General features: G+C 44.5%; 1 protein-coding gene across 2 annotated transcripts; it reads right to left on the reverse strand.

Moving 5' to 3' along the window:
- Positions 1–3,417: 3,417 nt before the first annotated feature.
- LOC146174091 (uncharacterized) lies at positions 3,418–18,545 on the reverse strand. Of its 2 annotated transcripts, none has more exons than XM_084585636.1 (4): positions 18,352–18,545; positions 16,092–16,252; positions 15,907–15,989; positions 3,418–3,709 (listed from the first exon to the last, which is right to left on the reverse strand). In XM_084585636.1, exons 1-4 carry the CDS (start codon positions 18,472–18,474, stop codon positions 3,636–3,638), a joined length of 441 nt encoding a protein of 146 aa, XP_084441762.1. In that variant the 5' UTR covers positions 18,475–18,545; the 3' UTR covers positions 3,418–3,635. The 2 variants fall into 2 exon arrangements, with proteins under 2 accessions (XP_084441762.1, XP_084441761.1); XM_084585635.1 differs by lacking the exon at positions 3,418–3,709 and adding an exon at positions 5,566–5,800 and having other exon boundaries at positions 18,352–18,539.
- Positions 18,546–27,589: the final 9,044 nt, after the last annotated feature.

A 27,589-nucleotide genomic window follows, 5' to 3' on the forward strand; every position in this document is an offset into this window, starting at 1 on the left:
CCCCTGTCTCTTTCTTAAGAGATTTAGCAGTTTGTCAGGTAATGTGCTGCCTGGGCTCAGCCAGTGATAACTGTGTTTGGAGAGGGCAGTCGCTCTCATAACTGAGCTAAACAGGGTCAGCTCTACTGCAAAGCAGCTAGCAATGCTAGGGTAAGCTAGCCTACAGCTGAACGTAGGAAGAAAGATAGCTGCGATTAGGCGCTTTCAGTTCCACTCCTTCTTGCTATATATTTGTTTGGTATTGAGCTATGTCTCAGAAGCATGGGGTCTCTTCTATGACTTTTCTGAACATTACATAAAAAAAAATAAAACAATGGGTAAGAGCATAGTGAATCAACAAACGTAATCAAGAAAATGATAGTCTACCCTAAATCAACATTAAGAGTGAACGCAGAATGAAAGAAAAAATGAAGAATCAAACAAAGAATGCAGACAATATCTGGCCGACTAAGTTACTGCGCCACAGTGGATTCCAAAATAGGAAGGATATGAGGCGGTAGACCACCAGGCGAACATTAGCGATTTTTAGGCTTGGATTTGGAGGATAGCTTTAGTGCATCCGGTGGAGGAAAGTACCCAAACTGGCATGGCTGACAGTCCAGACTGACTTGGGTGGCATGGCGAAGCAAATCCAACATAGAGTAATAAAAAATTACAAGTGTTCAACGCTGCTGAACCAAATATTGAGCGAAAGCACTATCTGCGGGTGACCGAGCGTTCTTCTTCTTCTCTTTTTCTTCTTCCTCAGCCCACATATAAAGCTCCGCTTTAACCAAGCCGTATGAACGTGCCTTAGTGGTCTATAGGGGTAACGTAAAGGTCAGGATCCTAGCAGGCTGATTCTGACATAACCGTCCCATGTGAAACGAGAGACCCAAGTTGACAGCTCCGGCCAACTGAGTCGCGGCTCCGACCGCGCCACGCCGACCGCTGGAGTTGGGAGCCCATCTCTCGCTTTTGTGTCACGTGGGGTGTGATGTCACAGCGTCACGTGGGTAAGACGTGGCTACCGCCGCGCTACGCCGACCGCTTTGGTTGGTAGCCCAGCTCCTCACCCTAGAGTCACGGGGGTGATGACGTCTCAGATTCACGTGGGTAAGACGTACGCGGCTACCGCCGCGCTACGCTGAAGGCTCGAAACCTAGAGTAGTAATGCTTTCGCAATAAAAAGCAGGCATCCGGAACGTGCGTAAACATCTGCTCAGTGGGGATATATTAGGAACGAGGTCCCCCAACTTTTGCCTAAAAATAGAAGGGGAGCATCCGCTCTTGGCTTTCATCCTCTTGCAGCAAAACGGAGAAGATAGTGCAGAGTCAGCTGCCGGCAGCAGACAAAGAAGGGAAGGTGAACCCACCCTCTAAACATGGGTGGCCGAGCACCGAACGGTACACTAGATCCGTTCCCGGTCACCCCCCGCCCCCCTCCTCCCCCAAAGAAGGTTCACAACATAAGCGCAGATTTTTGAAGAATTAATTAAATTAATATAAAGGACAATAGCAACTGTCTGGTTAAACTTCCAAATCCATCTTTGAAAATACGTTACGATGCCATGATCGTAATTCACAGATATTACAAAGACTTGCATAGACATCTCGTAAAGCGGTTATTGTTTCTAACAATGCTTACCACTTGGTGTGCAAGGACGTTGTCTTACCGCCATGGTTATCATTTTTACTTGAATTTTCAATTTCATGGTGTTGTTACTCGGATGAAAATCTCATATTGTTCACGAGCTCTCACTGAAGGTTAAAATTGTTTCTCCATTGAACAATATTCTTTTTTATATGATGTATGTTTTTATGGCCGCATAAACAATGGTATCACCTAATGGGATGCTATCGGCCATATTCACCCTCGACTCTTAATCAAATTTTGAAAAGCAAGCCGCAAGCATTTTATATTTTTGTTCTCTTCCAAACTCAACTCATTTATTTCGTTCAGTGCCGTAAGCATTTCAACCCTCTATTTTTTTTTAACATCGGGATATCGGCATTCTATATTTTAGAATTCTTTATCAACGAATTGTTTTGAGTATCTTGTCTTTTGCTATGGTAATGAACGTCCTTCTCAAACGATTCTGTCTATATAATGAAGTCGTAGTAACTGTTCAGAGAGCTCGGGTAAACTTTGCCTAATTTCCCCTCGTGTTATTTCTCAATTCTGTAGATATGCACATAAACAAAAGCGCTACCATTTTTTTTCAAAAATAAAATTTAAAATTAGTTATCGGTTAATGGATCTCTCAGTATCTTTTCAACAACGTTGTAAGCTGTCGTAGAACAAAATGTTGTATTATTACGCTTATGGTAATGTCAGTGTTACTGTGTAATGTCCTGTCTCACACATATTCGTCTGTCGATTGTTTATGCATTATCTTGCATATTCCTAAAATTTGTTTAATATATTTGCGTTGTATTAATTCGAACTTTAGGCAGACACATTCATTCGTTAATCCTTTTGTCGTGGTCCTGTAATTAACATTACTGATTCCTTGCTAGAATTTCAGTCATATAAAATATTATATAGCATCTGGGATTGTATACCACGTGCTTTGTAGCTATATATTTGATATAAAAATGTTTGATATTCCTAGATTATTGTCATTGATTTTGTTAAATCCATTCCTGAGCTATTAAAAGGCGGAAATGTGAAAATTTAATGACGTCACTTTTTGACGCCGGCCTTGACAAAGACAGTACAAGCTCTATTTGTATGTCATAAAAGGTGCTAAATTACGAATCGGTTATTATCCCTCAATAAAAGCCCTCCGGCTAGGGATGTTGGCCGAAAGTAACGACTGCGTTAAGCCCCTTATCTCTTAGCTTGATAATTCACGAGGCTTACAGGCCCGCCCAAAACTTTTATATGACTGTCACGTGGGGTATGAAAACTAGGAGTCCTTAAAATAAGAAAAGTATATAAATATTCATGTTTCTCCTATATTCTCCGTGAGGTCTGGATACTGGTTTCATGTGTGTTTTATAAATTTCTATATGGTGACAGGGTGTTCGTCTATTTCCACATGCATAATTCACTCACTACATAAGTTCCACATGCCCCATATGTTCCATATAGCGCTAATGAAAAACATAAAGAACAACTCGACTCATTATTGCAATAGAATCAACCGACTCACCGTGACTGTCGAGCGGAAGCATTGGCTGAATGCACCCTTTTACGTTCATTTGCTATCCGCTCTTGACTGATGTCCCTCGGGAAAAGCATATACAATTGTCTTTCTAATCAAATCGCACATCTAACTTTGTCAAGTTATTACAGGGAACAAGGCATACAGCTCTATAAAAGATTGCAGACGCTTCGATGCAACACTGTGGGCAGAGCGTTTTTTGTCCTATTAATAAAACAAAGCAAGACTGTAGTTTCAATATGAAAAAGAAGTGGTGTCAGCCACCTAGCCGGTCTAGCTACAGCGGAATTGAAGCCATGTATTTTACGGGGTGCCAAGAGCCAAGAGCAAAAGGGCAGGGTGTGGGGATCTGCTGTGTTTTAAGCGGCCTTCATTACACGGGGAAAATCATCGAAGTGGAAACACAAGAAACAAGTGCTGTACCGCAGGAGAGACATTTTCGTCTTAAATGCTCCTGGTTATGAAGAAATAGTCCATTCTTTTTCTTCAGAGGCGTAGAAAAATAATAAAGTAATGGCGGAATGTATTCAGGTAGGGTGGCCGGATCGCGCTGACCTTTCCTGAAAATTGAACGCGGAGTGAAAATTAGAAAACAAAATATAGAAGAGATGGAAGCGCTGGTCTTGCACGAAATGCACCGCATTATTTTTAAAGAAGTATCATAATCTTTTTTTTTTCAATAATAGGCGTTTTTCACTGAACGCTACTAAACTATTTGATTCTTCCTGCTTAACAATCAGTAGATCTACTTTTGTTTTCTTTGTAGCCCATCACTGAGGTCGCCAAACGCTCATGTTGAATTAAGTATCTGCGCACAGAACTATCTGCGTGCAGAATCATACACCTCATGAGCGAAGAAACGCTTTCAAACTAATATTAACACGCGTTCCCTGCTCGCACACTATCTGCTAACTGTGCATTATTAGGAGGATACTGGGCCACACTGAGCCGGCCCCGACACCGGGAGTTGTCTTGTTTGTGAATGATAAGTGCTAGATATAGCATGTTAAATATATTTTGTTAGTGAATATTACAGACAAACAGCATATTGTGCTCGCTATGGCTCTACTACTTTTGCAATGCATATTTAATATGGTCCAAGGAACGCTAAGCTTTCTTTCTGCTATTTTCTAGCCAGGCCATATAGAGTCGCGCAGTTGGCTCACATCAATTGTATGCATTCTTTATATTAGAGATCTAATTTAGCTGTATTTTATCGATATGCGGACGCTCTTTGGAATGCTATATAACATTTTCATAAGACAGAGAAGTGCTAAAATTACAAGTTGCGCAAGTTCAAGTAAACATTACAAGTTTTGCAGGTATATATATATATATATATATATATATATATATATATATATATATATATATATATATATATATATATATATATATATATATATATATATATATATTGTGTCTACGTGCTACAGAAGCAAGGTAATGAAATGTTCGCTATGTCTTTAATCATAGGCCTTGTAATTTATTTATGCTACGCGCTCTCGAAACCAGGATGATATGATGGAGCCACAGACTAGCTTTTAATGCCAGGTGCAAAATCTTATTCCACATAACAACTTCTTTCATAATAAAACCCGGTATTTTTATCTGCACAAATTCAACAAATGACCTCCCGCTGAGCCAATGTGCAGTGAACGTGTTGACGCAGTTCATTTCTTCTCCAACTCGAACGACATTTTACAAAAGCAGTGCATGTGTAGTTTACGCAACATCCAATAAACACAAAGCAGAGGCACCGCCCTTTCACCCGCACCCCCCCATTTAAAAAAATAACAAAAAAATTATTTTAGGCTTAATATGCAAAAACTTTCAGTAGCAAGCAGAAAGAAACATTGATATATAGCTCTGTTTCTTACGATTAGTCTGTAAGTCTGCCATGGAAGACCCTTCGGAAACTAGGAGGCTACTACGGAGCATGTTTACTAGTACGGGCTACTACGAAGCTTGCGGACCATGTTTGACGGTGTTCTCTAAACAGGTTCCTATTCATGTTCAAATAATTGAACAATTCTGAAACGGAAGTTGTAAAATTACATGATGAAAGTAGGCAACAATTAAAATTTGAAAAATCGCTGCTGTCCAGCAGTTCCACGAATTTTCACAAAGATTAAAATTTGATAGGACAGAGGGGGTGTGAGGAAGTGGTTCTTTCCAATTATGTCCTTTGCAAGAATTATGAAGCTCAGCCCCTTGAGCAAATCTGGGAGTAAATATTTGCAAAATAAAATTTTCGTCCATTATGTAATGTCAGATGCCTACAGAATCTGTTTTCTTGTGGAAAGCCGTATATCTGTCAGAGTCGGATATGTGTTCAGCACAAATTTACAACTCAAGAAAAGACGCATTGCTTATTACTGAGAGATGTGAAAGGCTGAAAATTGTCGTCAAAAAGGAAGAGTATTATTAAGTCTGTTTATTTCAGATGTACAGTTCCATCACATGCAAGGTTGCCATTGAAGATTCATGAATATTTCATCTTCCTCGTTCCACAATATGCGGCAGTCTTAACGAGCAGAAGGTCCCGTAGATTTCAACATCGTTACTTCTGCAGTTCTCTTTATAGACGTTGTCACACGAAGGAGGAATCGGCTGATTCACAGTGCTACTCGTCTGCAGTAGCCTGCACGCTGTGTATGGAAGAAACATGACACTGATGTAGCTATAGAGAGGCACATGTATTACAGGCAAAATATAGAAGCGCTCTTTAGCGCTGAATAGGATCAGTCAGCCCTATTAGACTTATATATATCTAATCAAGTTCAATCAGACTCAGGAAGGCAAAATTAAGGAAGAATGTTTGTTCACTACTACTGAAGTGTGACCTCACGGGCCTGCAGGCATAGCTAGATTTAATAGGCCTAACTGAGCATAAAGCGCTGAATTGGCCTTCAAGGGGCGCATGTAGAAAATTAGGGCTTAGATGGATCTATATTTTATTTTATACCTTATGTTTTTCACAAGGTTAATTAGTTCCAATTAGGCGTGATGTGCTTTGTTTTTGAACGTCACCTTGGTCATGTTCGCTGTACACATGGCAGTCAAGGTCACCCACAACAAGTTATTTCATAGCCATACTCGTATATAGCAAAGCAAGGCTTATTTCTTGCCGTAGAAGCACTGCGATGTGCGGACGGAAACTGGTGTCTGAGAATCGGGTATATCCCTGATGATAGGCTCGAAGGCAATTCGCACTAAAATAGGGATTGAATTCTTTACATGTTTGATAACGCAGTTTAGGCTTGTTGACCTATATTTTCCTATAGTTAAGGTGCTCTGGAGGGAGAGGAGAGTCATACCGGTTTTCAAGCATCACATGTTTAATGTAAGGTCATTATGGGTCACTGTGGGCATTTCATATTAGCCTCTGCGGGCCTCATGCGGATTTCTGTTGCGTGAGGAAAGTGTGGCGAAAGCTGTCATGTTAGCCTCTGCGGGCCTCATGCGGATTTCTGTTGCGTGAGGAGAGTGTGGCGAAAGCTGTCATGTTAGCCTCTGCGGGCCTCATGCGGATTTCTGTTGCGTGAGGAGAGTGTGGCGAAAGCTGTCATGTTAGCCTCTGCGGGCCTCATGCGGATTTCTGTTGCGTGAGGAGAGTGTGGCGAAAGCTGTCATGTTAGCCTCTGCGGGCCTCATGCGGATTTCTGTTGCGTGAGGAGAGTGTGGCGAAAGCTGTCATGTTAGCCTCTGCGGGCCTCCTGCGGATTTCTTTTGCGTGAGGAGAGTGTGGCGAAAGCTGTCATGTTAGCCTCTGCGGGACTCATGCGGATTTCTGTTGCGTGAGGAGAGTGTGGCGAAAGCTGTCATGTTAGCCTCTGCGGGCCTCATGTGGATTTCTGTTGCGTGAGGAGAATGTGGCGAAAGCTATCATGTTAGCCTCTGCGGGCCTCATGCGGATTTCTGTTGCGTGAGGAGAGTGTGGCGAAAGCTGTCATGTTAGCCTCTGCGGGCCTCATGCGGATTTCTGTTGCGTGAGGAGAGTGTGGCGAAAGCTGTCATGTTAGCCTCTGCGGGCCTCATGCGGATTTCTGTTGCGTGAGGATGTGGCGAAAGCTGTCATGTTAGCCTCTGCGGGCCTCATGCGGATTTCTGTTGCGTGAGGAGAGTGTGGCGAAAGCTGTCATGTTAGCCTCTGCTGGCCTCCTGCGGATTTCTGTTGCGTGAGGAGAGTGTGGCGAAAGTTGTCATGTTAGCCTCTGCGGGCCTCATGCGGATTTCTGTTGCGTGAGGAGAGTGTGGCGAAAGCTGTCATGTTAGCCTCTGCGGGACTCATGCGGATTTCTGTTGCGTGAGGAGAGTGTGGCGAAAGCTGTCATGTTAGCCTCTGCGGGCCTCATGCGGATTTCTGTTGCGTGAGGATGTGGCGAAAGCTGTCATGTTAGCCTCTGCGGGCCTCATGCGGATTTCTGTTGCGTGAGGAGAGTGTGGCGAAAGCTGTCATGTTAGCCTCTGCGGGCCTCATGCGGATTTCTGTTGCGTGAGGAGAGTGTGGCGAAAGCTGTCATGTTAGCCTCTGCGGGCCTCATGCGGATTTCTGTTGCGTGAGGATGTGGCGAAAGCTGTCATGTTAGCCTCTGCGGGCCTCATGCGGATTTCTGTTGCGTGAGGAGAGTGTGGCGAAAGCTGTCATGTTAGCCTCTGCGGGCCTCATGCGGATTTCTGTTGCATGAGGATGTGGCGAAAGCTGTCATGTTAGCCTCTGCGGGCCTCATGCGGATTTCTTTTGCGTGAGGATGTGGCGAAAGCTGTCATGTTAGCCTCTGCGGGCCTCATGCGGATTTCTGTTGCGTGAGGAGAGCGTGGCGAAAGCTGTCATGTTAGCCTCTGCGGGCCTCATGCGGATTTCTGTTGCGTGAGGAGTGGCGAAAGCTGTCATGTTAGCCTCTGCGGGCCTCATGCGGATTTCTGTTGCGTGAGGATGTGGCGAAAGCTGTCATGTTAGCCTCTGCGGGCCTCATGTGGATTTCTGTTGCGTGAGGAGAGTGTGGCGAAAGCTGTCATGTTAGCCTCTGCTGGCCTCCTACGGATTTCTGTTGCGTCAGGAGAGTGTGGCGAAAGTTGTCATGTTAGCCTCTGCGGGCCTCATGCGGATTTCTGCTGCGTGAGGAGAGTGTGGCGAAAGCTGTCATGTTAGCCTCTGCGGGCCTCATACGGATTTCTGTTGCGTGAGGAGAGTGTGGCGAAAGCTGTCATGTTAGCCTCTGCGGGCCTCATGCGGATTTCTGTTGCGTGAGGAGAATGTGGCGAAAGTTGTCAATGCGCTACGAGACAGATTTGCAACACGTGCAAACTACATTTTTAGCCACCTTACAAAGAGGATGGTGATGCTGATAGGTCGTAACTATGTGTAAATAGAGGTTGGTTATATTACAACGAGCAAGCTGTGACAAGGGCCGACAATTCGAAATAAAACGGTGGTTGGCGCGAAAATTTTGGAGAGTGGTTACAATAGAAGGAGGACGTCACTAAGCAAGAGTGAGAACGCGCATACACAGAGGTTTGCCACGGAAGCCAGCAGGTGAGGCAGTAGAGAAACCTTGAAGAATATGGAGAAATCTATTCAGGTTTGCTGACGACGTTGTCCAATTCGTTTAAATACAAGGTCTATCGAGTGAGGCAGCAGACTGTGTCGTTAAAATAGCTGGCGAGCACCATGGGTGGTGATGTTTACAATCCTAAAATTGTCGCCCGTACAAGTAGGGTGAGAGGATGCTTGTGTAGAGCAGGTGTGAGAGACTCTTTACTTCCCATATTCTCATGCTCATTATAAGGGAAACAGGCACGCTAAAGCGAGAATCAGCTAGCTTAGGAAATATACTGCTACACTCCGCTGCTTTTCTGAACACGGACTGTAGCGAAGCCCGCAGTGCTTCCTTCAATATGAAATTCAGTCATGGTGTTTTCGTTAAAGTACTCGAGGACCGAAGGGGATTCTAAATTTCTTAAAGGTTGCTACTTGTGGTGCGCCAAATGCAAATGGTGCGTGTGGCTTTCATTGCCAGGATTGAGAAATGTTCAAAGATGTGCGAAAACGATTTTAGAAATTGTCTGTAACGCAGCGGCAAGTTTAGTGCGATAAACTTGTGCCCCTCTGTCTTGTTGCCAAGCGCATTGTGCGATAGCTGGTTGTTATCGTTGGTTTCGCTGAACTACACATTTGCTTTTGATATACCACTAAAAGGACCTCTTGATTGGAGAAGTGTCACTTTTCTGAATTACCAGTGCGCGATGACAACTTCATTGAGTTTCGAAATATCTAATCTCTTTGAATTACGCTCAGACGTTTTGGAGAACAAAAAAGGTCATATAAGTATTCATAATGTATTTTGAATTTTAGTATTCCATTGCTGTGGGCATCAGCAAACAGTGCAAATTATAAGGCAGATATATATATCGTTTCCTTTAAAGTCTGTACAATCGGATACAATGTCTGGGTTTCGATGTGGACACTGTTTAATTGATAAGGTGGTGTACCTGGTATCATCTGTACAGCGTCAAAATCGCTAACCGTTCTTCGTCGTGTCGCAGTTGCGCATATGAACAAGGACAAACTAAGCAGAAGCCTATTTTTACACATACCAAAACAGCCCAGAAATCCTTACAAGCTGCTCCCCGCCGTTGAGTCCATGAGCACCTCATCGTGAAAAATACAAGAATTCCACCAATATGCCATCAATCAACCACAGCATCTACCGATGGCTTCCAGGATACAGATGCATATCAAGCAATCTCCGCGCGGAAGACGTCACGAGAACCGCCCTCCAAAACGGCGATTGTGTGTCGATCCCCTTTTCCAGAGCAGAAGCAGCAAGCAAGCTTCGCGCAATTGCCTGGGAGTTCACGCTCACCTTGACGACTTCTCGCCAGTTTGCGAACGCCCGCATAAGATCTCTGGAGCCCCACCTAAAGCTCTCGTTTCCACTAGGCCTACCACAACATGCAGCAACTTTGATGTGCCGCGTGTGGGTTGGTGTCGCGGTTACAAACTATTATTAATATGTGAAAATGATGGCTAATAGCCCTGCATACGACACATGCGTGCTAGAGGAGACTATAGCCCACATTCTTTGTGAGTGCTCCACATGCAATGCCGAAAGACCGTCTCTCTGCCGTGCGCAGGAGCGTCTAGATGGGCGCCCGCTAACAGAAATGAGCATTCTGGCCCACCAGCCGCGGTGATTGTCGGCGGTGTTAGGCACTGCTACGCTTCTTGAGAACCACTGGCCTGCATGATAGGCTGTGATTTTGCCGTATGTTATATTGACATCATATTCTTGTAACTCTGCGTTTTCCTTCAATTTTATACCCACTCACCTCCTTCCCCAAGTCATCAGCATCATTATGAGCATCAGCATCATTATACCCACTCAAAGGCGAAGGCCTCTCCCACATTCTTCCAATTAACCCGATCCTCTGCTAGCTGCACCCACTTGACTCCTGTAAACAGCCTCATTTGCCCACCAATTTTCCGCCTTAAATTAAATTGGTTCACAGGAAGGGAAAGGCGCAGTAACTGTCATACTTGCTCTGTGGACACCCGACCCGCGCCGTAAGGGAAGGGAGGAAGGTGGGAATGAAAGTGGAAAGAGAGAAAGAGGAGCCGTAGTGGAGGGCTACGGAGTAATTTCGACCACCTGGGGATGTTTAACGTGCGCTGACATCGCACAGCACACGGACGCCACTTCGTTTCGCCTCCATCGAAACGCAGCCGCCGCGGCCGGGTTCGAACCCGGGAACTCCGGCACAGAAGTCGGGCGTCTTACCACTGCACCACCCAGGCGGGCCCTGCTAATGTTTGCGCTTTCCTTCTCTTGGACTCAAACCTACTAACCTAAGCAACCATCGATTATCCTCTCTACGCACTGCATGCCTGCCCATGTCCATTTCTTCTTGATTTCCACTAGGATGTCATTAACTAACGTTATTTATCTGATATCTGACTGACTCTGCACGCTTCCTATCTCTTAATGTTACCCCTATCCTTTTTAAATCCATAGCCCCCGGTTTTGCCCTCAACTTAAGCAGACCGCTCTGTTATCCTCCTTGTTTCAGCCCCTTATGTCAGTACAGGTAAGATGCCACTGTTGCATATTTTCCTCTTGAGAAATACCGTTAAGCTGCTAGTCATGATCTGCGAGTGGTTGCCAAATGCGTTCCATCCCAAGCTCATTCTCCTTGTTATTTCCCTTTAATGATCCGGATCTGCGGTTACTAGCTCTCCTAAGTTCGCCTACCACTTCCAGTTCTTCACTGCCTATTGTGAACTGCTGTTCCTTCCAGAAGCTGTTCTACATTGCCTTAAACTTCTGTACATTGTTTTTGAAGCCTACCTTTCGGGTATTTCTGTCTATGTCATCAATCGTTCCTTCCACTGCATCCCCTGAGTTCCATAGCAAGACAATGTCATCAGAGAATCGCACACAACTACGAAATTCTAAATCAGCTTTTATCCCCAGCTACTCCCATTCAAGTCTCTGCATGCATCCCTTAAGCAAGCTATGAATATTTCAGGGGACATCATCTCTCCGAGCCTAACACCTTTCTTTACGGAAAATTAATTCCTTTCCTTTCTTTATGCAGACTATGGTTGCTGTGCAGCCACTATACATATCTTGCAGTACATTCACATACCGATCGTCTACACCCTGATTTTGCAATGCTTGTAGACTGCCGCCGTTCCTACTGAGTCATATGCTTTTAATGACAAAGCATTACTTCGCTATGTTCACACATTTTTGTCCGCAGACCGCGTCCGCAGGCCGTATCCGCAGATCGTGTCCGCAGAGCGTCCGCAAAATCGAGTCCGCCGCAGTTGTGAGTAATTGAGAAGTGGTAGAGGTCAATGAGTGCTGTCAATCGATAGAGGGGGATGTAATGCTGTTACTAAAATAATAATTAGGTCAATAAGTTAAATAGGTAATTAGTTAAAATAACTGGTTCACAAGAAACAAAAGACATTGTATCTGCCACACTTGTTCTGTGGACACCTGAACCGCGCGTAAGGGAAAAACTGATTGATTTATAGGAAAGTTCTGTGGACACTTCTACCGCACCGTAAGGGAAGGGAGGAAGGTGGGAGTGAAAGTGGAAAGAGAGAAAGAGGAACCATAGTGGAGGGCTGCGGAGTAATTTCGACCACCTGGGGATCTTTAACCAGCGCTGACATCGCACAGCACACGGACGCCTCTTCGTTTCGCCTCCATTGAAACGCAGCCGCCGAGGTCGGGTTCGAGCCCGGGTACTCGAGGCCACTGGGGCCCTGGACTGAGGGCCCCACCAACGCCGGGAGAATTCCCTTTGTGTAAAGTTTTTCATTCATTCATTCATTCCAGCACAGTAGTCGGGCGACTTACCACTGCACCACCCCGGCGGGGCGCGCGTCAGGAGGGATCTGAGGAAGGTGGGAGTGGAAGCGGAAAGAGATAAAGCGATGCCATAGTGGATATGATGGCAAGATGTGACGTTACGCAACCGGAAGTAGAGCTGAAAAAAGGGCATAGGAAGGAACTGGCGCCCAATTTGAAAGTGCCAAATACTAAAATGGGTAAACAAGAAGTGAATTAATGGGTGGTAGAGGATGTGACGTCACGAAATCGAAGTAGTGCGGAAATGGAAGGGATTGGCGCGCAATTTGAAAGTACCACAGACTAAACTGGGCAAACAAGAAGTGTATTAAGCAACTAGAAGCACACAGATGCAACCAACAGTAGAATCCGGGCCTGGGACGCCACTTGCGGCGGGCGCTAGCCTGCCGCTGATTTTTATCTGTTGTAGGCCGTCATTGCACCCGCCATCACATGTGGTGGACGACGGCCGTTGTTGCGGCGCTCGTCCTTTTCTCCCTCTTCTTTTTTTTCCTTGTCTATTACCGCGCCTTTCCCTTCCTATAAGTAAATCAGTTAAAAAAAATAAATCAGTTTTTTTCTCTTCTGTCCACGTGATGCAGCGGAGGGGGCTCAGCTACAGAGCCAGTAGCAGGCCCGTGCATTTTCTTTTCTTTCTTCCTACAGCCACAACAACAGCAACAACTCTCGCATTGCTCAAATGCAGATTCTGCAGTGGCCTTTAATTTTTTTCGTAATCAATGAATGCTGTATGCAGGGATGATTATATTGCGAGCTCTTTTCTATCACCTGGTTGATGGTAAGGATATGATCAATAGTAGAGTACCCTTTGCGAAATGAGCTTGATCTTTTGATTGATTGAAGTCTAAGATTGTCCTGATTCTGTTAACGATGACCTTAGCAAACACCTTATATGTAACGGATAGCAACTTGATTGGTCTAAGTTTTCATGTCCTGAGCTTCCCCTTTCTTATGAATGAAGACAAAGCTAGCGTTCTTCCATGATTCCCGTACCGTCGATGACACCAGGTTTTATCTATACAAGGTGGCCTCTATACCTAGCACAATATCCCCCCTCCCCCAGTCCTGCATAAAATTTGTAGTTACCTGATCCTCCCTAACTGCTGTTATCCTTTCTATAGCATCTTAAGCTTTCCTAACCTCATCTTTCGTCACTGGCCGGACGTCTGACTGCTTTTTACTATTGCCTATCGCATTATTGTCCTGACTACATCGGCTACTGTATAGATTAGTATAGAAATTCTCGGCTACTGTTACTGAGTGGTCCATATTCATGATGACATTGCCCGCCTTGTCCCCCGTTCTTTAGAGCGGGCTCAATTTTTCTCATCTTACACTTCCTTATGTCGGCCACTTTAAGCTTATTGATCTCTGGCATTTCTATCCTCTCTGTTGGATTTTAAGCTTTAACACTTTGCCGTATCGTAGTCAAATCTTTCGCCTCCTTATATAATTTACTGGTATACTCTTAACTCTCCTAAGGCCTTTTTCTACCGCGCACTCAGTAATGATATCTCTTCAATGATTTTTCATTACTCCTAAGCCCTACTCCTCACCGCTAATTTGTTGACGGGCTTCTGTTTTACTAATCTGTTCCGTTCTCTCTTCAGATCCAGACTAATTTAAGACCGTATCATTCGGCGGTCCCATCATCGCACCTTTCCGATTACTTCTACATCCTGCATAATGCCGCGGTTAGAACACATTATGAAGTCAATTTTGTTTTTACTCTCCCCGTTAAGGCGTTAAGGCTTTTCCATGTCCACATCCGGTTTTCTCTTTGCTGAAGAAGCTGTTCATGATTCTTTGGTGATTGCGTTCTGCAAAGTTAACTAGCAGCTCCCGCATACCATTCCTAGAAACAAAACCATAACCATTTTTTGCCTGATCTCCAGGCTGCTTTTTCCCTACTTTGGCATCGAATTCACCCTTTAGTAAGCTGTTCTGCGGCTTTACCTTCCCTATTGCCAATTCCACATCGTCGTAGAAGCTTTCGACTGCCTCATTATAATGACTATAAGGCGGACAGGCCTTTACTACCTACAGTTTATGCCGCTTATTAAGCTTCATTACGATGCTTGCCACCCTCTAAATTATGCAGTAGAAGTCGTCTGTACAAGCTATATCATTACTGGCAAGGAATCCTATTCCAAGTTCTTGTCTCTCCGGTAAACGTCACTAGCATAATACATGTCCGCCCTTATTTATTAATTTAAAAGTACCGCCAGCGTTAATTGTAGGCCTTAGGCGGGAGTGGGCGATACAAATATATGATTATATAGGAATATATGAAGATATGAGATATGAAAGATATGAAACAGAAAGAAATCAGTGCTACTTATACAACATAGCTGTAAAATAAAATAGTACAACATGGCAGCGCCAGAAGTAGAATGAAAAAGTAAACAATAAAAAAACTGAGCATTATATAGGCCTTACTTGGCCTCCTAATCTGACTACGCCCTATAACATGACATTTCATACCCTATAGTTCCTCTAACTGCGCTGCTAAACTAGCCTCACTATTTAAGGTTCTAACGTTAAATATCGCCAGGGTCAGTTTCCAAATGCGGCCTCTCCGGTGCATAGATTGTTAGCACCTTTTGTAGCGTCCCAGATCTGACCGCCGCCGTTGTCAGTTGTCAGGCGACTGGTGACTGAGCCGAGAGTTTGTTAAAGTAGTAATAAGGGGTTGTGGTCAGTTACAATACCAGGGAGGCTAAATCCTGTTCTGGGAAGACAGTACAGTCCCGGAAGTGTTCATCGGAGCCAGGTCTCAACCCAAACCTGTTTATGCTATTCCATCGCCACATATATTTTTTATTCTTTTTTTATTCCAGTGGGGGATTGCGCGGCACTGGTTTGAGCCACAGTCCTCTTGCATGCGAGACGGGTGTTCTACTTCTACGGCGTCGCTTCCCCCAGTGCAGGGTAGCAAAACTTCCTGCCTTCCCTCCTCCTGCCCTTACTTCTTACTTCCTTCTCTCATTTGAGGTTTATGGCTATAGTGTATGCGGTATTGTGCAGCATTCCTGAGCAGGATTCCTCAAAAATCTATTCAGGTTGTGAACTAGGCAGGTAATTCTAAAGAATGGGCTTTTAAGTTTCCTTAAGGCATAATGGAAAACTTGCTTAGAATAAAAGTTAGTTGAACAGGAAAATACCACCAGAAATGTGCCGCATTCAAGCTTTTCCCAATTTATCTCCTCAACGTAAGAAGGCTTTTATTCCGCATAATCGCAGAACGTCGGTAACGAATCGTAACTCTGCAATGGTGTTCCTTCGCGCTACGTTTATTAATTTGTGGCATTCGGAATATTTGCGTAAATCTTGAATGATATGCAGAGATGTGTATCAGTGAGTAGATTTACCTTTCACTGTTTGGTAACGGAGAGCCGTAGGAATGTAACGATTCCCACTAATGGTGGTAGTCAGCGTTGTCACAAATGCCCTCCTGCAAAGTGAACATGAATTACTGTTATTAACATTTTATTCTTTTATTGCTTGCTCTCACTGGCGACATCAGTAGAATAAAAGATGCAGAAGCAAGCCTTACATTTTACGTGGTGTCTGCCTGGGGGCGTAGTATACAATGTATTCGAATGAGTTTTCAGAAGTGGGTCGCAGTTTCCACATGGCCTGGCAACGTGTGGAGGGAGCAGGAAAAATACCTGTGCTCTGCTTCGTCACAAAAAGCAGTTCAGAAACCTGCGTGAACTACAAGTAAGCGCGGTATAATTTTTGAAGGGAATGCAGAGGATCTAGCGTTGCACTTAAAGATAAGAAACCAATTAATCATAAGAGGCAAAGTTTAAGATAGTAGCCCAACTAATGCTGACTAACACTAAGCATGTAAAACTAAACCGCAGTGCTTATGCAGCCAGAGGAAAAAAGTAGAGTTAAAAACGCAGACATGAAACATATAAGCTAACTAGGAGGTCTGTATGGCTTGCATGAATTAAGCAGCATTATATGCAGAAAAGTAGGACATTCAATTTTAGGGAGAAAGTGAGTGCACTAATAGCTAGTGTAAATGCACACGTAATAACATTTGCGACTATGAGACCTAAGACTCCAATAAAATGATCCGATGTCCCGGAAAGATTGCAAAAGTGAAACAACCTAGGAAACGCTTAAATGTGATCAGCAGTTATTTACACAAAAGCACCGTCTTGTGAACATTTTGCTTCGTTTGTAGGTAACAAATCAACCAAACAGAACATTAGTTGTACTCTTCTATTGACCTAACTGGTAAAAGTAAATGGTTCAGCTCTATAATAGTGCACTCCTCAGTGTTAATTAAGAGAGATAACTGTTAGAATACTACTTTTGCGCGCTATTACCAATGCTAGCAAGCAGCCTTTATTTCCTCTAGCTTTCTCTGTATTGGGATTTTTTGCTGCTAATTTAATTGTGGTAAAAGGGGCTTCTCAAGGCTTCTGGTTAATGGTAATGAAGCACACCGGTCAGACGGCTCGATGCCCAAAGTTCAGGGAATCATTCCGCTTGAGGAGAATTTTATCTAGCGCGTGTCTCTGTCTTCAACGGCACTTCGCAATGCAGTTTGGTTAAAATTATGGCTCCCTGTGGGACATGGAAACTGTTGTGAATACCCTACCGGGAAACTTGAGGACTCCAGCCTTGTGACGTGATCTTCTGACGTCACACGTTCTCACGCCCAGTCAACGCTCAGTGATGCCAGATGCCACCGGTTGACGCTTATGAAAATTCGGCCTATATTCACTTGATTGATTTGTCAACTAGAACATAAAGTTGCTTCTTTCAGCAAGCATTGAATTGCGATACATCAAGAGATGAAATTGCTTCTCTCAACTTTCAGTGGTTTTCGTGACACACAAAGGCTCAGGCTCCTTTGAGAACCAGGGAATCAATGCAATTAGATTAAAAGGGCCAAATCCAAATTCCGTTTTTTGAGGTACTCATAAACAAATTTAACTTGTTGCATAGAATAGACGAGGCTGAACGCAATGTAAATAATATAACAGCAAAAACAATGAAGGCAGTGAACTTTAGAACAGGTAGCGAAACCAGCAATAGATCCTTAGGAGGGACTCAGACAGGTATAAAGAATTGCAAAACAAACCTGAAATAAAACAAGCTTCTTTGTAATAATCCAGAATTCATCACGGAATATTTCCTTAAGATCCGAGGATAGCGACAAGGTAAGCAAATAACAAAAAACGTGCTGTCACGTGCTCATTAAAACCCAGTTAGAAGGAAGTCAAAATATGTTTATTGGTTGGTAATAGCTTTCATAGCATTATATGCAGTCTCTGATTGCTGACGTGGAAAATAATAACTTCTGAAAGTTGAACTCTAGGTATTAAACATCTTCCTTAAAGCCTATACAAATCACCTAACTTTGATTCATCAAACTCAATATTAATAATAAATTTGCACCAAAAAGCGATCTGTGCTACTTTGAGACTATATATATTTAGAACCCTCATGTAGTAATTCTTGTGCTAGAACTATCAACCGTATATATGTATTTGCATACTGGTGGAGGGATTCCTTTATCCTGGACGTAGGAGTGGTGCTCAAAATCACAAAGTCCACATGCTGTACGTTGTTTTTAGCTGCAAGCCAAACGTTCCTGCAGTTAATGTGCTAAAATAATGGCAATAACATCATTGCATATACAGATGGTTTGTGTACCCTCAATCAAAAAATAGTATTTATAGTTGCTTTTAAGGTGGATATTATATGGTGAGTGCAAAATATAGAAGCCGAAAAGTAGGACAATAAATGTAAATTTATGTGCAATAATGGCTAAAAATCGTCAGTGTACTTACGAGACTAGCATGTTGGTGGCGCATGTTGAAAGGATTGTCTTCAAAGAAAAGAGCTGAGCATATCCCTGATGATGCTACCGTGTAAATGGCACAAAATATTGCAATCATGACGTATGATCTCATGAAGAAAAGCGGCTCAGGTTAGATCCACGGCTTTTTCTAAGGTCAAACCTCGCTTCGTGGGCTTTTACAAATGCTTTAATGTCAACTGCGATGACAACAGGTATGTTTCAGATGTGTGACGTCAGTCCTACGGAATAATCGAGCAAGGAGTGCTGCTCGGCAAAAGAGGAATAACTGGCTAATGCATATTCCCTGACTATGCATTTAGTGTATTAAAAAAATGAAGGCAGTGAAAATGGCCCTAATAATTTTTTCTTGTAGGCGATTGCGACTAATCTGAGAGTTAGTTTGCAAGATGAGTATAAATTGCACATATTATTTGCTAAGTAATGAATATAGTTCATAGAATGGTGTTTGATCTTCGGGAGGAACAGGATATATATTAATCAGGTGGTGAAGACAATTTCCATTTGCTGCACTGCGAATAAAGCCTGGAATAAGAGAATTAGTATAGAGAATATATAAATGTCGAAGCTTCTGCATTATCTTTGGTGATAAATATGCAGGGGTTTCTTGCGATAAGTGTCTCTACGGATTCTTTCTTGAAAGTTTTGGGTCGTTAAAGAAACCTGTCATACTTTAAAGGAAAATAAATGCAGCGCTTCGAAGCATGGGCCTATCTTTCCGGTTAAAAACGAGTCCTTAAAGCCATCAGAAATGTACTGATCTCTCTCCGACCAAATTAATTTTTATTTAGTCAATACTGCTGGCCACCTTTTGGTGGTCAAGCAGGAGTGGTACAGGCATACTTTTCAAAGCTGCTATGATGTAGGAGGTAGAAAGGGAATTTTATTAGTACGAAAACAATAAGCGTCAAACACATACGCTTAACTAATGAATTAATATTGAAATGCCGACGATGACTCAGGCCGGAATTAATTGGGTGCTGATATGGTTCTTGATACAAGATTCTCAATTAAAATATATGCGAAGTAAGGTTTCATGGGAAGCCTTTCGGAACCGAAGTTGAAACTAGTTTTCTTTCGGCATGCAACAACTGAAAATCTCAAATTTAATACCCGACAGCTGGGAAGGACCACTAAGGTGCCCTGAGGTGCATATATAACCACAATAAATATAAAATTGCTTGATATGCGCCCCCGGCATTTCGTGTCTTTTCGTTACACTCGAGTAGAAGGAAGAGGAACTTTAGAACAAGTTGCTGGTTAAACGATGAAAATTTTCTAGTACGGCCAGTGGTTCCTATGCGTCAAGTACCCTTATTTTGCCGGCAGCAAACAGGTGTCCTCACTTTCTTACGGTATCATTTTTGTATTTTCATATTACACAATACATATATTTATTTATTCTTACACGCTCTGAAGAAAAGTCCATTTATGTCATGAACATACGCTGAACAATACACCGTTTATTTATTTTCTGTACAGTAAATTGAAAAACACTCGATTGTAAAATCTAATGTGTGTGCTCGGTCGATCAGTGAAGCAGCGCCCGAGTGGCCAAAGAGAAAAGGAAACGTCATATTCGTTAACGGACTTTACCGTCGTGTGTCGCTCACTTCGGTGCCAAAACACTGATTATAAGCCCGGATTAAAATATTACGCGCTACAATTTTGCCGTTATGATTGGGCTTTGGGGCATCGGGAAGATGTAAAGAACCTACAAGTCAGCTGGAATTTAGCGGCTGGCGAACGTCACGGCGCCCTTTAACTCGTATCTCCCTCCCTTTCTTTACGGCGTGCCCCGCTGGGGTGGTGCAGTGGTAAGACGCCCGCCCGGCTACTGTGCCCGAGTACCCGGGTTCGAACCCGACCTCGGAGGCTGCATTTTGATGGAGGTGAAACGAAGATGCGTCCGTGTGCTGTGCGATGTCAACGCACGTTAAAGATCCCTAGGAGGTCAAAATTACTCCGTAGCACTCCACTCCCAGTCGAAAAACACTACAGAACTATGTCAAAAATACGACAAAATAACCTGTTGTTCTGTCTTAGCCATCAGACTTTTCTGTAGTTCTGTAGTTTTTCTGTAGTATACTTCTGTTGTGTGTAGGTCTTTAGCACTTTTTTGTTGTAACTACAGAAATTTATTATGTTACTACAAAATGTTCTGGGGTCACAACAGGGTTCCCGTCAAAAACCGCACAGAAATTTTGACATAACATCAGAAAATTTTCAGTGGGCCACGGCTGCTCTTTCTCTCTCTACACTTTCACTATCACCTTATTTATTTATTTATAGGAAGGGAAACGCGCGGTAACTGTCTCACGTGATTTCAGGGGATACCTCAACCGCGCCGTAAGGGAAGGGAGAAGGTGGGAGTGAAAGAGGAAAGAGAGAAAGAGGAGCCGTAGTGAAGGGCTACCGAGTAATTTAGACCACCTGGGGATCTTTAACGTGCACTGACATCGCACAGCACATGACGCCTCTTCGTTTCGCCTCCATCGAAACGCAGCCGCCGAGGTCACTAGCACTTTCCTCCCTTAGAGAAGAAAGAAAAGTAGAGGGAGAGAAAGACGCGCATCGCAACAGCCGTAGTCCACCACAGAAACGGTTGCTGGTGCAATGACGGCCTACAATAGAAAAAAAATATGGTGGCAAATAGCCCATGCCACAGGCGGCACTGACCAACCAGTCCCAGCGCCGTAGGGCCAGGAGCAGCCCCGAATGGCGGTGGTCGAAATTACTCGGAAGCCTTCCACTACGTCTCCTGTTTCTTTCCGCTTAACTCATATCTTCCTCCTTGCTTTGCGGCGTGAAAGGGAAGAAGATACGAGTTAAGCGGGAAGGTCTTTCTTTCCGCTTAACTCGTATCTTCCTCGCTTGCTTTAGGGCGTGCCCCGCCGGGGTGGTGCAGTGGTAACACGCCCGACTACTGTGCCGGAGTACTCGGGCTCGAACCCGACCTCGGCGGCTGCGTTTCGATGGCGAAACGAAGATGCGTCTGTGTTCTGTGCGATGTCAGTGTTGTTGTTGTGGCTGTAGGAAGAAGGAAAAGAAAAGGCACGGGCCTGCTACTGGCTCTGTAGCTGAGCCACCTCCGCTGCCTCGTGCAGATGGAAGAGAATATAGAGAAGAAAGAAAAGGAAGAGGGAAAGAAAGATGCGCGCTGCAACAACAGCCGTCGTCCACCACCAGCGGTGGCGTGTGCAATGACGGCCTACAACAGATAAAAATTCGGTGTCAGGCTAGCCCCGCCGCAAGCGGCGGTGACCCACCTGTACCAGTGCACGTTAAAGATCCCCAGGTGGTCGAAATTACTCCGCAGCCTTCCACTATGGCTCGTCTTTCTCTCTTTCCACTTTCACTGCCGCCTTCCTCCCTTTACTTACGGAGCGGTTGAGGTGTCCACAGAAAACAGGTGAAAGAGTTGGCGCACCTTTCCCTTCCTATATATCAATTAGTTTTTTTTGCTTTACGCGTGGTACAGGTGTTCACCGAAACAAATGTGACAGATACTGCATCTTTCTCTTCCTGTAAACCAATTAATAATATTACTAGAAACATTTAAGCCTTTGCACAAATCTGTGCCAGTCTCCCAATAGTACAACTCCCCTGATGGGGCTGGGACAGGTAGGTCACCGCCGCTTGCAGCGGGGGCCAGCCTGCCACATAATGTTTTTCTCTTATAGGCAGTCATTGCACCCGCCACCGTTTTGGTGGTGGAGGACGGCTGTTGCAGAGGCGCGCGTCTTTCTCTCCCTCTTCCTTTTCTTTCTTCTATATTTTCTTTTCTGTCCGCATGAGGCAGCGGAGGTGGCTCAGGTACAGAGCCAGTAGCAGGCCCGTGCATTTTCTTTTCCTTCTTCCTACAGCCACAGCCACAGCCTCTCTCAATAGTACAGAACTCCTGGAATGAGAAGGCAGCATTAAAGAAGATGCTGAGTCCACTCCTATTGCGAGACTTCAGCGTCCTCTATTTTAATGGCAAGAGCCTTAACGGTGACGTTGAAGGAAATTTTAGAGACAAAAATTAATTCCACTGAAAATATTTTGCTATAAACAGGATCTAACGAACAATTAAGATGATATAACAACCAGTTGGAATTTGTCGAAACTAAAAAGTGGATATACCGTGATTATTTGTTGCTCGCTTAATATTCTTCGCACCTGGATTACGTCAATGTTCCCATAACAGTTTTCATGCGAGCCGTTTTCAGGCCACTGAAGTCGAGAGTGGAACAGTGCCACGTTGGAGACTCACGTCGCAGAATTCTTTCAGTCCTTGTGCCTTCTGGTGCGCCAGGTTTATTCTGTCGTATTAAAAGTGTGGCGCAGCAGTTCTCGCTTTGTTACAGGTGGTGTCATACCATTTCGCTGCTAAATAACAAATATCTGCCAGTCCAGTTTGCTATATAGATTTTGACTGACATATGTGCCTCCATCTGCATGCCCTAATCGCATAATTACGTTACGAGAAATAGAGCAATGAAAGTTTTCACAGGACGAGTGTTGTTGTGGCTGTACGAAGAAGGAAACGAAAATGCACGGGCCTGCTATTGGCTCTGTTGCTGAGCCACCTCCGCTGATTGATTTATAAGAAGGGAAAGGCGCGGTAACTGTCTCACTTGTTGACCGTGGGCACCTCAACCGCACCGTAAGGGGAGGGAGGAAGGTGGGAGTGGAAGTGGAAAGAAAGAGGAGCCATAGTGGAGGGCTACGGAGTAATTTCGATCACCTGGGGATCTTTAACGTGCGCTGACATCGCACAGCACACGGACGCTTCTTTGTTTCGCCTCCATCGAAACGCAGCCGCCGAGGTCGGATTCGAACCCGGGTACTCCTGCACAGTGGTCGGAGTGGTGGACGACGGCTGTTGTTGAGGCGCGCGTCTATGGCTTCTCGGCTACTTGAGCTAAGATCAGACAGAAGAGAAAATAGAGAAGAATAAAAAGAAAGAGGGAGAGAAAGACGCGCGCCGCAACAACAGCCGTCGTCCACCACCGAAATGGTGGCTGGTGCACTGATGCACTACAACAAATGTGGTGTGACGCTGACAGATGGCATAATCGAGTTTGAAGGGAATAAGACTTCTGTGGCAGGCCAGCCCCCACCGCAAGCGGCGGTGACCCACCTGTCCCAGACCCATCAAGGGGAGTACCAATTGGAGTGGGCACCATAGCATGAGGAAAATGAGTGGAGACAGTGTTGTTAGTGAAGCAGGAAGAGTACAGAGACGATTATGTTACCAATCACGCTGCGGTGCGCCGAAAATAAAGAAGCATGTGGAGAGAGAGTCACTGTTTTAGGTAGTTGACATATTTTTAATATGAAATTCATATTAAATATCTTTTGGTTCCCTAAAATCAAGTATTATAAATATTCGCTTTCAAAGCTTTTTTTCTTTTGTAATCTTTTTTGTCATTATCGCCTCATAAATGACTGGCTCTTCATTTTAAGGATTTTCCTTGCAGCGAAAATCTCGCGTGGGCGTTATTTGTCCGTAAGTTATGTCCGCGACATATTAACGGGGTTCAGTCTAATCTATAAGAAAGAAAAAATTTATCCACGGGGAATCGAAATCCTAATTTTCCGATCACCTGATCACCTGCCGAGAGCGTCCACCAACTGCTCCTTAGAAACTTTTGTTCCTGGGCTAATTGGTTTGTGTTTTAAAGGCAGACTTGATCTTAGCCTAAAATATCAGGGATAGAACTGGTGACTCCAACATGCCGGGCGCGCGTGAAACACAACCTAGATCTCCTTGCACCGCCTACTCTATATATTTACTTGCGCATGACGACGATGCCTTCAACTTTGTCTCTAAGAAGGCGCACCATCGCCGCCGACTATAGCTACTGAACTCGAGTCCGGCACGGAAGGAGGCTGTCCGGTACTGGTATTGGAAGGGTACTGAGAAATAAGCACTACTGTATAACCAGCCCTACAGGCTTTCTCCTTATCCATCTTCAGGGGTCATAACCCTTCAAGAATTTTCAGATATGTCGAAAAATAATATTTAATCAAAGCCTAACAGAAAACATATTTTAACCGATGAGAGAAGTGAAGGCGCTGTCCTGCACTGTTCAATTGCCGGGGTACTGCGAAATAAACACTACGGTATTACCAGCCCCATAGGTTTGCCTTATCGCTCTTAGGGGGACTTAATCGTTCAAGAATTTTCAGATATGCAAGAAAACACCTTGTATTTAGACTTTTCTTGCCTTGTCAGATGGAATTTAAACTTTGCTTTAACCGATGAGAGAATTTCATCGTGACCATTAACTTATCAGCTTCCTCATATGACAGCTTGGTGAGAGAACTGTGAGTTGGGGGATATCGCATTCTTCTTTCTCTATAGTTTTCTAGTATGGTCGAGTATGCCTTGGGTACTGGCAAAAGTTCCGCGGACTCGTCGGATACTCGGAAAGTAGTGTATGCTCGAGCTATCCTGTCGGCCTTTTGGTTCCCTGCCACCCCCATGTGCCCCAGTACCCAGATAAGTTTGTGTCTGGTCTTGTTTTTTTCGTAGTTTTTAATTCTGTCGCTCGCTACGAGTATACGGAGCGCGTGACGACCAATCCTACCATTCATAAAATTTCGACAGGCTGTTTTGAGAGTCCGTGAGTATCGTTAGCGATCGCCCATTTCTATGGCCCTCCGCCACCGCTAGAGCAACGGCTACTTCCTCGGCCTCTGCTACTGTGCAGTGTCGGATTGAGGCGCTGGTCACTTTGTGTAGAGACGAATCACCACCGTGGACACTGCAATTTTTTTGTGTCTTCCTCGCGAGAATGCGTCTGCATACACGGTCGTGTATTGAGGAGCGTATGTTTTTTGAATAAAATCGGCCCTTGCTTCTCTTCTATTTTGGTGGAGGTTAGGGTCCATGTTTCTCGGGATTGGAGCTACCTTGAGGGACTTGCGAAGTTCATCGGGGATCGTTTCCGTCCTCGCTATTGCTCGCATCTGCTCACAGTATGCGAGTCTCTGTAAGAGCGCTCTTCCAGTCGTTGTCTGCAGCAGCCTGAGTTTTTGCGACTCAAGCTGCGCCTCGCGTAGTTCTTCGAATTTGTTTTGCAATTCAAGCGCCATGAGCTTTTCTGTAGACGGGTTGCGCGGTAATCGGAACGCCGTCTTATACGCTTTGAGTAGCAGGGCATCCGCTTGTTGTATTTCACTCTTGTTGAGGCACTGGTAATCACTAAAGCATTTTTAGGCATGTCGGAAAATACCTCGCAGTGAACAGCTACCAGTCAGATAAGTGCATACGAATTTGTTTTGCAATTCAAGCGCCATGAGCTTTTCTGTAGACGGGTTGCGCGGTAATCGGAACGCCGTCTTATACGCTTTGGGTAGCAGGGCATCCGCTTGTTGTATTTCACTCTTGTTGAGGCACTGGTAATCACTAAAGCATTTTTAGGCATGTCGGAAAATACCTCGGAGTGAAGAGCTACCAGTCAGATAAGTGCATACGAATTTGTTTTGCAATTCAAGCGCCATGAGCTTTTCTGTAGACGTGTTGCGCGGTAATCGGAACGCCGTCTTATACGCGTTGCGTAGCAGGGCATCCGCTTGTTGTATTTCACTCTTGTTGAGGCACTGGTAATCACTAAAGCATTTTTAGGTATGTCGGAAATTACCTCGGAGTGAAAAGCTACCATTCAGATAAATCCTTACAATCCACCCATATTCGTCGATAGCCCCTAATCTTTAACTCAGATAACCTGTCAAGATTCAAAAACTAAATCTCACATTTATGCAGATTTGAAGGCTTTATGCTTGCTGATCTTTAGTGCAGGCAAAAATTGCACACCTTTTCACTAGCTCCACATAACTTTTTAATGAAATATGATTTCCCCTACAATATCACAATAATAGGAATAAATTGACGTAGCAGCGCTTAACCTATGGAGGACTATGACAGAAAGTAGCATGCTCCAGTGTGGTCGATTACGCGTCTCATTCGAGGAAGTGTTGAGGAGGAAGGAAAGGGGGTGGCTGCTCATGGCCCTACAGGGTTGATCCTAATCCGGCTTATACATTCAAGGATATCGTAAAAAACTACCAATCTAGCCACAGCCTTTACCCCCGCCCATGTAAAGGCCTTTCAAAGGCGGATGAGCGGCTCTTACTCCGCCTCTATACCAACACACTGCTGTGCCCGGCAGCTCTAAAACACTTCAACCCTGCTTTCTCTGGCAGCTGCCCGCACTGTGGGGTGGTGTCTTCGGACATCTACCACATGGTGTGGGCCTGCCCCTCAAATCCGGCTATCCCCCCTCACCCCAACCCAACCCGGGAGGACTGGGAGGCGACCCTGCTCGGCTGCTTAGACCTGCAGGCCCAACGGGCCTTAGTCGGGCGAGCCCGATCGGCGGAAGACGCCACTGGGGTCCCGAACTAGGGACCTCCACCTAGTGTTTGTGAGGGTTGGCCACTTCAGGGTCAGCTCATGCGTAACCTCCTGTATTTGTATCCTATATAAATGTTTTCCACCACCACCTACAGGGCTGGGACTGCTGGGACGCCGCCGTTTTTTTTATTTATTTATTCCTCAAAGGTCTCTGATGAGACATTACATGAGGGAGTGGGCGTTACAGGGCATATAAGTATAACAAAAATCTTAATGAGATGTTTTCGATGATGCGCTACGGTGGGGCTAGCCTGTCACCAGTGGTTGTACCTGTTGTATGCCGTTATTGCACCCGCCACCGCTTCACTGGTGGACGAAGTCTGTTGAGACGCGCGTCTTTCCCTCTCTCTGTTTCTTTCTTCCTTCTCTATTTTCTCCTGTGTCTGACGAGGCAGTGGAGGTGGCTCAGCTACAGACCCAGTAGCAGGCCCGTGCATTTTTGTTTCCTTCTTACTACAGTCGCAAGATCAATATAAGCTATCACTAATATTCTGAACACTTAGATGCATTAAAACGGATGCGACCCACTCAAGGAGCATGCCTATGACGGTGAGGATTTTAATTCTTTTCGGGCAGTTGTAAGGCGGAAATAGCGTATAGTTGAAAACTTAGCCCAAATAAATAACCATGCTCTCTGTTTGCTGTGTTCATTGCTTTTTAACTCTTGCTATTTTTTTCAAAACGTTTTTACCAGAAATTTCTTTTTGACGCTTATCGAGCGAGGTATACAATGCTGTTTTGGGGCTATCAGAGTATACTGCAAAATGTATAAAATACTGTGGAAACAAAAATTGGCCTTGTT

Source organism: Amblyomma maculatum, chromosome 11 (genome assembly GCF_055883805.1).
Source record: "Amblyomma maculatum isolate TAMU_Amacu chromosome 11, ASM5588380v1, whole genome shotgun sequence".
NCBI lineage: Eukaryota > Metazoa > Arthropoda > Arachnida > Ixodida > Ixodidae > Amblyomma > Amblyomma maculatum.

Excerpts from the sequence above, each read along its gene's own strand:
- LOC146174091 (XM_084585635.1), bottom strand. The coding sequence starts at position 18,474 with ATGAGATCATACGTCATGATTGCAATATTTTGTGCCATTTACACGGTA. Across the intron at positions 16,253-18,351 it reads GCCACCAACATGCTAGTCTC|TTCACGCAGGTTTCTGAACT; the intron begins GTAAGTACACTG and ends GCTTACTTGTAG. Across the intron at positions 15,990-16,091 it reads AGGCAGACACCACGTAAAAT|GAGGGCATTTGTGACAACGC; the intron begins GTAAGGCTTGCT and ends TTCACTTTGCAG.